The sequence below is a fragment of the Papio anubis genome, chromosome 1 (assembly GCF_008728515.1).
Source record: "Papio anubis isolate 15944 chromosome 1, Panubis1.0, whole genome shotgun sequence".
Taxonomy (NCBI): domain Eukaryota; kingdom Metazoa; phylum Chordata; class Mammalia; order Primates; family Cercopithecidae; genus Papio; species Papio anubis.
This window is the reverse complement of record NC_044976.1, coordinates 113,199,878-113,212,509: the sequence shown is the minus strand read 5'-3', so window position 1 is coordinate 113,212,509 and position 12,632 is coordinate 113,199,878. Positions and strand designations below refer to the sequence as shown.

Below are 12,632 nucleotides of genomic sequence, written 5' to 3'. Positions count from 1 at the left end.
TTGGGAGGCCGAGACGGGCGGATCACGAGGTCAGGAGATCGAGACTATCCTGGCTAACACGGTGAAACCCCGTCTCTACTAAAAAAATACAAAAAACTAGCCGGGCTAGGTGGCAGGTGCCTGTAGTCCCAGCTACTCAGGAGGCTGAGGCAGGAGAATGGTGTGAACCCGGGAGGCGGAGCTTGCAGTGAGCTGAGATCTGGCCACTGCACTCCAGCCTGGGCGACAGAGCGAGACTCCGTCTCAAAAAATAAATAAATAAATAAATTAAATAAATAAAAATAAAAACTTCTGCTCTCCAAAAAATAATGTCAAGAGAATGAGAATACAAGCCGCAGACTGGGAGAAAATGTCTGCAAAAGAAACATCTGATAAAGGACTGTTTTCTATAATACACAAAGACTCAAAATTGTTAAGTCTTTTTTCTTATTGTTGACTAACAATAAGAAAATAAGCAATCTGATTTAAAAATGGGCCAAAGACCTTAACAGACACCTTACCAAAGGAGACATACAGATGGAAAATAATCATATGAAAAGATTCCCATCATATGTCATCAGAGAAATGCAATTTAGAACAACGAGATACCAACACACACCCCTATTCGAACGGCCAAAATCCAGAACTTTGACGACACCAAATGCTGGTGAGAGTATAGAACAATAGAAACTCTCATTCACTGCTGGTGGAAATAAAAATTGTACACCCAATTTGGAAGACAGTTTGGCAGTTTCTTACAAAACTAAACATACTTTTACCATATGATCCAGGAATTGTGCTCCTTGGTATTTACCTAAAGGAGTTTAAAATGTCCACACAAAAGCCTGCACATGGATACTTATAGCAGCTTTATTCATAACTGCCAAAACTTGGAAGCAACCAAGATGTCCTTTAGTAGGTGAATGGATAAATAAGCTGTGGTATGTGCAAACAATGAATGGAATATTATTCAGTGCTTAAAAAATGAACTATCAAGTGATGAAAAGACATGGAGGAACCTTGAATGCATATTACTAAGTGAAAGAAGCCAATCTGAAAAGGCCACATACTGTAGGATTCCAACTACCTAACATTCTTGAAAAGGCAAAATTATGGAGACAGTTAAAAGATCAGTGGTTACCAGGATAAGGTGTAGAGAATCAACAAGCAGAACACAGAATTTTAGTGCAATGAAACTATTCTGTATTGTACTATAATGGGGGATATATTTGTCCAAACCCATAGAATGTACAACACCAAGAGTGAACACTAATGTAAACTATGAACTTTGGACAATCATGATGTGGCAATGTAGGTTCATCAATTGTAACAAATGTGCCACTCTGGTGAGGTATGTTGGTAATGGGAGAGGTTATACATGCATGGGACAAAAGCTTTGCAAACTGGAATCTACATAAAACCCAGAACTATCCTTGAGTAGACCCAGAACTATCCTTGAGTAGAGCATACATTAAACAGACCCAGGGGCAGCACAGCAAAGGCATTAAAAATTGAACTGATATTGGAACTCCCACACTGAAAAGGCAAGACAGAACCTATTATGAACCTAAGTGAGCTGACTGCCTGTTAGAAAATAAACAAACATTCTCTAGGAAATCTGAAGAGGACTCAGATTCTCACAACATAATATTCAAAATGTCCAGGACATAATCCAGAATTGCTGAACATTCAATGAACTAGGAAAATTTAACCATTGTAAGTCTCAAATTATTAATTATTACCTAAGATAGTTGATGAGATAACCAATAAAACTAGGATCTATGGGAAAAAAATCTCAGAAATGGACCCCAAGATATTCCAGACATTGGCATTACTGGATACAACTATGTTTATTATGTTCATAGAGATAAAAAGTAGAGCTTTAAAAAGTCAGCAAAGAACTTAAAATTCTGGAAAGTGACCCTACAAATTTTTAAAGAACCAGCTAATACTCAACCAGTAAATACAGTAACAGAAATTAATACATCAACTGATAAATTTTAAAACAGACAAGAAGTAACTAAATACAAAATCAGTAAACTGGAAGAGAGGTTAGAAGAAATTATGTGGGCCAGGGCAGTGGCTAATACCTATAATCCCAACATTTTGGGAGGCCAAGGTGGGAAGATCACTTGAACTCAGGAGTTTGAGACTATCCTGGGCAACATGGCGAAATCCTAGCTCTAAAAAAATACAAAAATTAGACAGGCCTGGTTTTGTGCGGCTGTAGTCCTAGCTACTTGGGAAGCTGAGGTAGGAAGATTGCTTGAGCTTGGGATGCGGGGTTTATAGTGAGCCAAGATGGAACCACCGCACTCCAGCCTGGGCAACAGTGTGAGACCACCCCCCGCCCAAAAAAAAAAAAAAAAAAAAGAAAAAAGTATCCTGAGTGGAGTACAGTGAGAAAAAAGATGAAAAATACATACAGAATCAGAAATACAGAACAGTGACCTCATTATCGTGACCTGAAAAGATTGAACAGGCTCTCATCTCAGGGACTTTGCACTTAACTGCTTCCTCTGCCTGAAATATTCTTTCCCAAAATAGATGGCCCACTCCCTTACTTTATTCAGGTCTCTACCCAATGTCACTTAATCAGAAAAAACTTCCCAATCACACTGTCCCAAAATATTATCTCCTTAAGCAGTTATCACCTAACATACATTTTATTTATTCACTATGATCTGTATCCTCCCCCCTCACTAGACTGTATACTCTTTTTTTTTAAAGTTCTGCGATACATGTGCAGAATGTGTAGGTTTGTTACATAGGTATACACGTGCCATGGTGGTTCGCCACACCTATCAACCCATAATCTAGGTTTTAAGCCCCACATGCATTAGGTATTTGTCCTAATGCTCTCCCTCCCCTTGCCCCCATCTCCCGACAGGCCCCAATGTGTGATGTTCCCCTCCCTGTGTCCATGTGTTCTCATTGTTCAGCTCCCACTTATGGGTGAGAACATTTGGTGTTTGGTTTTCTGTTCCTGTATTAGTTTGCTGAGAATGATGGTTTCCAGCTTCATCCATGTCCCTGCGAAGGACGTGAACTCATTCTTTTACAGAAAAAAAAGAACCCCATTAAAAAAGTGGGCAAAGGATATAAACAGACATTTCTCAAAAGAAGACATTTATGCTTCCAACAAACATATGAAAAAAAGTTCATCATCACTGGTCATTAGAGAAATGCAAATCAAAAACCACAGTGAGATATTATCTCACGCCAGTTAGAATGGCGATTATTAAAATGTCAGGAAACAACAGATGCTGGCGAGACTGTGGAGAAATAGGAACTTTTTTCTTTGAGAAGAGCTCTTGCTCTGCTGCCAGGCTGGAGTGCAGTGGCATGATCTCAGCTCACTGCAACCTCTGCCTCCCAGGTTTAAGCGATTCCCCTGCCTCAGCCTCCCAAGTAGCTGGGACTACAGGCGTGTGCCACCACGCCCAGCTAATTTTGTTTGTATTTTACTAGAGATGGGGTTTCACCATGTTGGCCAGGCTAGTCTCGATCTCTTGACCTCGTGATCTGCCTGCTTCAGCCTCCCAAAGTGCTGGGATTACAGGCGTGAGCCCCTGTGCCCGGCCTAGGAACACTTACACTGTTGGTGGGAGTGTAAATTAGTTCAACCATTGTGGAAGACGGTGTGGTGATTCCTCAAGGAAATAGAACCAGAAATACCATTTGACCCACCAATCCCATTACTGGGTATATACCCAAAGGATTAAATATCATTCTACTATAAAGACACATGCACATGTTTATTGCAGCACTATTTACAATAGCAAAGACTTGGAACCAACCCAAATGTCCATCAATGACAGACTGGATAAAGAAAATGTGGCACATATACACCATGGAATATATACTCTTGTAAGAGTAGAGACTTTGTTCACTGCTGTTTTTCATCAGCATCTAGAAGATTTCGTGACATAGCAGGCACTAAAAAAAATATTGAATGAATAAATAAAAGAATGAAAAAAGCACTACAATAACAAAAAGACTGGTCAACAACTTAAGGCAAGAATCTGTATAGAGTTTACACTAATAATAAGGCAAGTATCAAGACTTAAAAAAAAAAAAAACTTTCTACATGTCACATCAAGACATACCTCAACTTTAGTCTATTAAAGAGACAACCTTGAAAAATGTTGGGTTCTCTAAACCTTCCTCACCATCTGATCTCTAACTTAGCTAAAAACTAAATGTAAGAAAGAACTATCGCCAGGCGCAGTGGCTCACGCCTGTAATTTCAGCTCTTTGGGAGGCTGAGGCGGGTGGATCACGAGGTCAAGAGATGGAGACCATCCTGGCCAACATGGTGAAAGCCCGTCTCTACTAAAAATACAAAAAAATTAGCCAGGCGTGGTGGCAGTTGCCTGTAGTCCCAGCTACTCAGGAGGCTGAGGCAGGAGAATCACCTGAACCTGAGAGGCGGAGGTTGCAGTGAGCCGAGATTGTGCCACTGCACTCCAGCCTGGCCACAGAGTGAGACTCCATCTAAAAAAAAAAAAAAAGAAAGAAAAAAAAGAAAGAACTATCAGACTTGTCTCTCTAACCCAAGTTATTTTCTGCAAGATAGCCAATGTACTATCCTTTTACCCTATCACTGTACTTTTCACCACTTTTTATATCTAGGCAGAAAAATTTAATCTTGAATGTTGAATACACAGGATATAGCAGAGGAGCTGGTAGTGACATGGTACATTCTGGAAGATATATATAGTTTTAAAAAGCAAGGTACTACAGGCAGGGACTAAAAATAAAAAACCTGGCCGGGCGCAGTGGCTCACGCCTATAATCCCAGCATTTTGAGAGGACAAGACGGGAGGATCACCTAAGGTCAGGAGGTCAAGACCAGCCTGGCTAACGTGGTGAAACCCCGTTTCTACTAAAAATACAAAAAATTAGCCAGCCGTGGTGGTACGTGCCTGTAATCCCAGCTACTCGGAAGGCTAAGGAAGAAGAATTGCCTGAACCCAGGAGGCGGAGGTTGCAGTAAGCCAAGATTGCACCATTACACTCCAGCTTTGGCAACAAGAACGAAACTACATCTCAAAAAAAAAAAAAAAGAATAAAACACCTAACAGTCAATGTTAGAAATAATGACAATAATAATAATAAAATACCCAACATTTATTGAGCACTTTGCACTGTTCTAAGCATATTTATTAACATTTAATTCTCAGGACAATACTAAGAGGCATTTAATTAATAAACAGAGTGACAGAGAGACTACATAATTTACTCAAATTATTCAAGCTCCCCAGGTGGACAAAGACTGAAAGTCTAAATTTGAGCACAGGCTGTCTAATCCTTAAGCCCAAGCTGTTAAGTAGTAAGCTGCATGATACAAATTAAAATTTTTACCGAAGAAAAATAGAGACTATCCTGAAAAAGCAGGTAGACAGTATTTCCCAATGGATTCTTGGCAGAAACAAAGTAAAGTCAGTGTCAAATTATGGCAAAAACAAAGACTATTATTTTTTATAATCACACATTTTTTTTTCATCAAAATGGGAAAAAAATCCTACTTTACAATTTAAAAAAATGAAAACATGCTTAAAAATTTTTACACTGTTCTTTCACATACACAACACAACCATATTATAATATTTCAAAAGAATATTTCTTTAGGAAAAATTTGATAATTCTATTTAGATTGAATATAAACATTGCACCACTGCTCATAAATACAATGGCTTTAGCAACGCCTCTACTGCTATTTTCTATTATGAGCATGGCTATGTATCTTATTCTTGATTGAATTTCCTAGTTGTTCCAGACAAAGATTAGTCTCAAAATCATACCTTACCTGAAACCAGGATTAACTATAAATACCAAGAATATACCTTTTGACATATATTACCTTTCAAAAATTTTTGAGCTTTCAAAACTCAAAGAACTGTGACTCTCCTTATTACTTACATAAAAATAGTCTGAGGCACATATAATTTGTTTAAATCAGAATTGGTTCCAAAAATTAAAAAGACAATTTCTTCCCCTCTCCACCTCTACCAGTAAAATAAATGAATAAAATCACATAAAACAAGAAAGATACTTACATTTCTTTGTCTTTTCTGCAGATCTAGCACAGGTTTCTTTGAGTAGATTACATAAATGCCTTGTGGCATTATTCCTGAAACAAAGGAAAGAGTTTGCCTGTGTATAATCTGATTCCAAAGCAAAATCACAATGTGTTATGAAATATATTGTTACAATTTTTAAGAAATTTTTAAAATATTATAATATTTGGTATATATCACGTTATTCATAAATGACTATATGAAGAAACAGTGGGTTGACTATACTACTAGCAACGATGATTTAGTAATTGCCTCCCTTTAAAAGTAAAAGTTCCAGTAACTGGCCACTAAAATAAACAAATAAAAGTGACAGCTCCTTAACAAGTTTCTACCCAAGTTGCTATCAATAAATTTTCAGTAGACAGATCTAGATTTGCCTAAGGAAAATAATGAGAATAGGTTGGGCCATTCATTAACAAATTAATATATGTCTAACCTTCAAAACACAAAATAAGGTAACTTTCTGATTAGGCATTCATTATGTGAATAATGAGACCTGTGACTATCTTGAAGTTACTAACACATATGGCAGTTAGACTTAATTTTCTAACTTATCATTTTTCTGTAGAAATAAACTGTTACATTTTCAAAAACAGGAATTTGAGTAAGAATTAACTTGGAACTAAATTAAGCCCTATTTTGTAAGTACTGTACTCAAGGCAGCAGTGAAACAGACAACATACATAGGTAGCTGCAGATACAGAATTATCAGGCATCTTTTTTGACACCAAGGAATGTTTATTCCTGATGCCTGACATTTTAAAAAGGAAGTTATTAGTCAGTGACCACAGTTTGCCAAACACAAGAATGTATGTCTTCCTTTTTCCATAGCACTCAGATATAATTCTACTTATAAATTCATGTTATATAACATATAGAAAGTGCTCAATATGTTTTTGAAAATTATTTTAGTAGTAAATTTGGAATAAAAAATGTGAAAGAACAAATTCATTAAATTACTACTTACTCTTTTATTAAATCTTTATTTTCTTGAATTCCTTCTTCTAATTTCAAACTTACTTTTTCATTTCCAAACTAATTTATAAAACAGAACAGTTCATCACATTTTGCTTATTAGCAAAAATAAACATGAATATAATCATTAAGCAGTATTTCTTTACTAATGCACAATAGTCTAAAAGAATTATTTTCTTTCCACATAAAAATGAAACATTTTTGTAATAGCTTATGATTTCCTTTAAGAATATGGCCTTCATCAATCTAAAATAAAGATGGCTAAATCATCTCCAAAAAACATTCAACAATATTTTAATGCAATATTATCTTCTCTAAATATTTTGAAGTAATGTTTTATCTTTGTGCTAACACAATGTCACATTTTAACGTTTTTTTCACTTTATGCTACACAAAAAGTTACACAGTTTCGGCCGGGCGCAGTGGCTCACGCCTGTAACCCCAGCACTCTGGGAGGCCGAGGCAGGCAGATCACAAGGTCTAGGAGTTCGAGATGAGCCTGGCCAATATGGTGACATCCCGTCTTTACTAAAAATACAAAGATTAGCCGGGCGTGGTGGCAGGTGCCTGTAGTCCCAGCTACTTGGGAGGCTGAGGCAGAAGAATCACTTGAACCCGGGAGGCGGAGGTTGCAGGGAGCCGAGATTGTGCCACTGCACTCCAGCCTGGGTGACAGAGGGAGACTCTCTCTCAAAAAAATAAATAAATAAATAGTTACACAGTTTAAAATTTAAAGTGTTATCTGCAACTATTGTACTCTAAGAGAATATATTTATATAAAACATCAATAGGAATAAAAATTGAAACTCTTTATAAAAATTAGAATCATTAAATCAATTTTTATATAAAGTGATTTATTATTTCCCTAATCATTTGCACTAAGCATTATACAACTTGTCCTCTATGCTCATTCTTAAAGTTAAAATGTATCCAGTATTGATGTAACTTTTAAAAAGCATTATCCTTAAAATATTCATCACGAAAACAAGATCAATCCAATTTATCCCAAATAATACTCACTTTCAACAGTATTATGATAAGATTTACTATACTATGTTTACAATTCAAAATTTTATCATACTTGCAGTTCTTGAATGGCTTTTCGCTGTGCTTCAATTATCTTTCTGTTTTCTTGCAACTTATTTTCTTTCTGTTTCAGTTCAGCTTCTATACTTACTTTCCATTTTTTTATCTTTTCAGCCTCTTTATACAGTTTTGAATACACTCTGCTCAATGCCTCTGAATTCTATTAAAATACGTTTTCAAAAATTAATTGTTCAAAATTCTAATATAACCAAACTACGGCTGCCTACTGAAAATATCCATATACTAATAGTTGAGACCAAATGTTTTCTCAATTTAAGCACTAATAGCATACTGAAAGCCACATTAACTCTGTTAAACTACTAAGGCAATATTAACTACTTCATTAAAGTTATTGGTCATTTGACTAAATTATACCTTGCTGAATAAAATGAAATGGCTCCATAAAAATATTTTAGTTAGTGAGAGGATCTGGCTGGTTAAAAGCTAAAATAAATCAAACTATAAAAATCTATAAATCTTAACAATGGTCTTGAAACACTTTGATTATACAAACAGTTTGAAGATTCACTAAAGGACATGAAGTTTAAAATATAATGACAAGAAAAATAAAAGTGAACACAAGATATAATTTTCATCAAGTCTGATGTTTTAGATAGATTTCCTGCCTTCTTTTAAATCCACATTATATTGTAAATATCAGAGATTTTTAATCACATCAATTTCTGCTGGTTGATAACTTTTTCTTATAAAAATATATAAATAAGTTCTATATATTTTAAACTGTTTGGTACTATAATCACAGCAACAAACATCTAGTACCTTACCAGGCTGTGGAATTTCTCTTCATTTTAAAGACATCTATATGCCATAAATAAGAAATATCTTTATAACTAAAATCAAAAGTATATAGCATGTCCTACAAATTCCTTATACAATAAACCAGCCAACCAGTCAATTTCATGTATTAATTAAAGGCTGATTTTGTAAAATATTCTCTTGATACTATACTTTTCACGTACAGTACCCATTTCCCCTCCTCTTGATTTCATGGTCTAAAACGAAATTGCCTCTACATAAATGGAACTTTCATAACCCAAAAAATACAGAAGCAGGAAAAAAGGTTTTAAAGGATATATCTTAAAACATTAACCAAATAATAATCCTTTTGAAGCTTCAAAAGAAATATACATATAGGTAATAAGTTATATTCCAATTATAAGAAATTTAATATGAATGGAAAATCTTCTGACCTCCAAATCAGAGTCTTTTAGTCCTTCCTGATAGTGACAGTCAGAATTACCAACCTAAAAAAACAGATGTTTCTATAAGAAAATACTTCTGATAAGAGCTTCCAAATAATAACAATTAAATACAGAAGACTAGTAATGCAATAACTAAAGACTGTTTTCTTCAAATAAGCAGTTCATTACCTAAACAGGTTATATCTGTATGTACTATGCTTAACTGACCTGCTCAAGCATGGGCAAGAAATTAACTTTTTGTAAAGCAGGATCTGCAAGATAAAAGACGACAGGTATTAAATATGCCAACATCTTTTTTTCTTTCTTTCTTTCTTTTTTTTTTTTTTTTTTCTTTTTTTGAGAGAGAGAGGGCGTCTGGTTCTGTTGCTTAGACTAGAGGGCAGTGGCGCCATCATGGCTCACTGTAGCCTCAAAGCCTCCATCTCTAGGGCTCAAATGATCCACCTTAACCTCCCAAGTAGCTGGGACTGCAGGCACATGCCACCACGTCCAGCTAGTTTTGGGGGTGGTGGGGTTTGTTTGTTGTTTTTTTTTTGGACAGACAGGATCTCCTTATGTTGCCCAGGCTGGTCTCACACTCCTGGCCTCAAGTGATCCCCCTGCCTCAGCTCCCTCCCAAAATGCTGGAATTACAGGTGTTAGCCACTGTGTCCAGCCTTATTTTTTATATTAAGTATTATATCTAGCTTTTGTGTCAATAATACTGATATAATACGTTATATTTTCAATAACTAGATATATATAACACAATGTTTCCATATAAGCTGATACACTGCTTTTCCAGGCTCTTACCTGAATCAATGTTTTCCCCATTTTTGGAGAGATTAGTCATTGCAAATGGAAACTCAAAATCATCTTCAGTACATTTGCTGAAACTCTAGAGACACAAAGAAGTTCTTAAATATGCTGTTTCATACCACTCTGATACTAATAGTGTAATATATACATATGTAATATACACCTGCTTAAAGAGGTCACTATAATTGCAAATCCTTTAACGTACATACATGTTTAAAATATCAAATGCGTTTTCTATATAAACCAAAAAAAACTTCTAATTAGATATTTCCACTTGTAAGATGAAGCTAAACTATAAATTACTCAATATATGGCTTTGTAGGTATTCAAGAATAACAGTAAATCTAACTAGTAGTATAGAATAATATTAGCAGATTGCTTCAGTTTATGATTTCCCTTGATAGAATTAAAGATTGTCTTTACTGAATAGCATTTAATAATATATTATTGCCTATAGCAGCAACAAGAATTTTTTACAGCATATACAAATAAAATATTCATTGCATCATTGTATCTCCAATATAAGGATCCAGATGATAAATTTTTTAAAATAATTTTTTTAAAGCTCTGTTTCACCTGGGAAACTTGGTAGAATTCCTCCTATCCAATGATAACTCCATTACACAAATGAATTTCCCTCTTTGTCCTATCCACTAGGAAGCTCAGAGTCAAATCTGAAGCCCAGTCACAACACGAATTATTACTCATATATAGGCATTTGTCCAAATAGTCCTCATTTTTCTTGATAATTTTCCTAATTTTCTCCTAACATATTCTACTGCCTTGTAGTATCTGTCCTATAAGTTGCCTCGAATCAAATACGGGAAGAAGGAGGATTAAAATAAGCAGGTTCCACTATGTATGCAGAGTTCTACGGCAGCAGTTATTATTTAAATGAATGATGCCTACATAATAATGCTCACTGTTCATTTAAAGCAATGGGATTCAAAATTCTTGGGTAAATGAGACCATTTATTGAGAAGAAATAATTATAAAACACCACCAGGAAGAAAGTACACTTTTCTTCATTTCCCTAAAGTTAAGAAGAGTCCAATTAAGAGTCACGTGGAAATTTACCTTGAAGAAAGTGGAATCTCCTCCCAGGGTCTGAGGTTTCACCGCAGACACCTGACTGCTGCTTAATCTCGGTGGTACGAACAACGTAAAGGGCTTTTGCTTTTCCATTTTCTGTTACGGTTGTAAATATCTACTGCCCTGGGGGCGGGAGGGGAAGGAAAGTTTTTTTCACCGTGTGCCGTGAATACACTATGTATTCTTTAAAGTGATGTTTACAAACTAAATGGCTAAAAAAAAGGAATCCACGGGGCTCTCGCTACAGTGGAGCCCTACAAGGTCGCTTACCGCGGAGTGGGCAAAGGGATAAACCCTCGTTTCCTTCTCCCTTTCGCCCCACCGCCCGCCGCCACGCTGGCCTGAAAAGCAAGCCCGTTCCCTTCTCCTGCCCTGGTAAATTCCACCACATCGCCAGGAGGAACTGTCTTAAGTTCCTGGACCACTATTCAAAAGAAAACGGCGGCGGGCTGCGGCGGGGAGGCGCAGTAGCACAATATTGCCCCGCTCTAGGCTCAGTCCCCAAGAAAAGAAATCGGGGCACCTGCCCTCATCTTTGAAGAACTAGCGGGAAACCGTGGGCTCCGTGCCCACGCGAACTGCTACCTATGGTCTATGAGGGCAACAGAAAGAACCAATAGCTCCCGCCTCAGAACCTCAAAAAAGGCGGGAAATCGCTCAGGCTGAGCGGCCCGGAGCGCGTGGGCCCCGGGCGGCTGGCAGTTCAACGGCTAAATAACCGTCGCTGCGTGGGCTTGCCAGGCTCCCAGGACCTGAATCTCGCGAGATTTCCCTTCTCGCTAGGAACAATTCCTTCCCGGATTCTGTATTTCCTTGGAGTGGAAGTTCTTTAGGCTTCTGTTGTCGAAGAATGCTGGGGAAAATGTCAGGCGCTATGACAGACTGAAGCTGAGAGTGAAAAATCCATTTCTGCCCTCCAAGAGGTCACAATCTTAGGAAGGAAACAGATGGGCAAACAATTACAAAGTCGTATAATCATTTAGGGTGATTCCTATGATAGGGACGTAGGGAAAGTGGCTCTCACGGTGGCTTGTGGAGTCAGGAGAAGCTCCACACATGTGGTATGGTTCTGTTACTGCTTCACATCAGAATGAGTGAATGGAGAGTTGGCTAGGCGGGCTATTGGCTCACGCCTGTAATCCCAACACTTTGGGAGGCCAAAGCGGGAGGATTGCTTGAGCCCAGGAAGGAGTTCAAGACCAGTCTGGGCAACGTAGTGAGACCCTGCCTATCCTAAAATAGCCGGGTGTGGTGGCGCGCACCTGTGGTCCCAGCTACTTAAAAGGCAGAGAGGGGAAGATCGCTTGAGTCCTGGAGATAGAGGCTGCAGTGAGCTAATGATCCTGTCACTGGCTCCCGTCTGGGCAAGAGAGCCAGATTGTGTCTCAAAGAGACA

The 12,632-nt window shown here is 37.3% G+C and overlaps 1 protein-coding gene across 10 annotated transcripts in view; it reads right to left on the bottom strand.

Moving 5' to 3' along the window:
- The window catches only part of SYCP1 (synaptonemal complex protein 1), a 120,993-nt gene extending 108,925 nt beyond the window's left edge, over window positions 1-12,068 (bottom strand). For 2 of the 10 annotated variants that reach the window (XM_009216015.3, XM_009216040.3), the window contains exons 1-8: window positions 11,507-11,944; window positions 11,222-11,359; window positions 10,139-10,223; window positions 9,554-9,597; window positions 9,335-9,388; window positions 8,119-8,283; window positions 7,030-7,097; window positions 6,042-6,115 (exon numbers count right to left, since the gene is read on the bottom strand). In XM_009216015.3, coding sequence (XP_009214279.1) covers window positions 6,042-6,115; window positions 7,030-7,097; window positions 8,119-8,283; window positions 9,335-9,388; window positions 9,554-9,597; window positions 10,139-10,223; window positions 11,222-11,329 — 598 coding nt within the window. In that variant the 5' untranslated portion in view covers window positions 11,330-11,359; window positions 11,507-11,944. Of the gene's footprint in view, window positions 1-6,041; window positions 6,116-7,029; window positions 7,098-8,118; window positions 8,284-9,334; window positions 9,389-9,553; window positions 9,598-10,138; window positions 10,224-10,720; window positions 10,971-11,221; window positions 11,360-11,506; window positions 11,960-11,988 lie in introns of those variants that run through there. The other 8 variants (XR_652292.3, XM_009216030.3, XM_009216035.2 and 5 more) reach the window with 8 other exon arrangements.
- Between the last annotated feature and the right edge of the window lie 564 nt (window positions 12,069-12,632).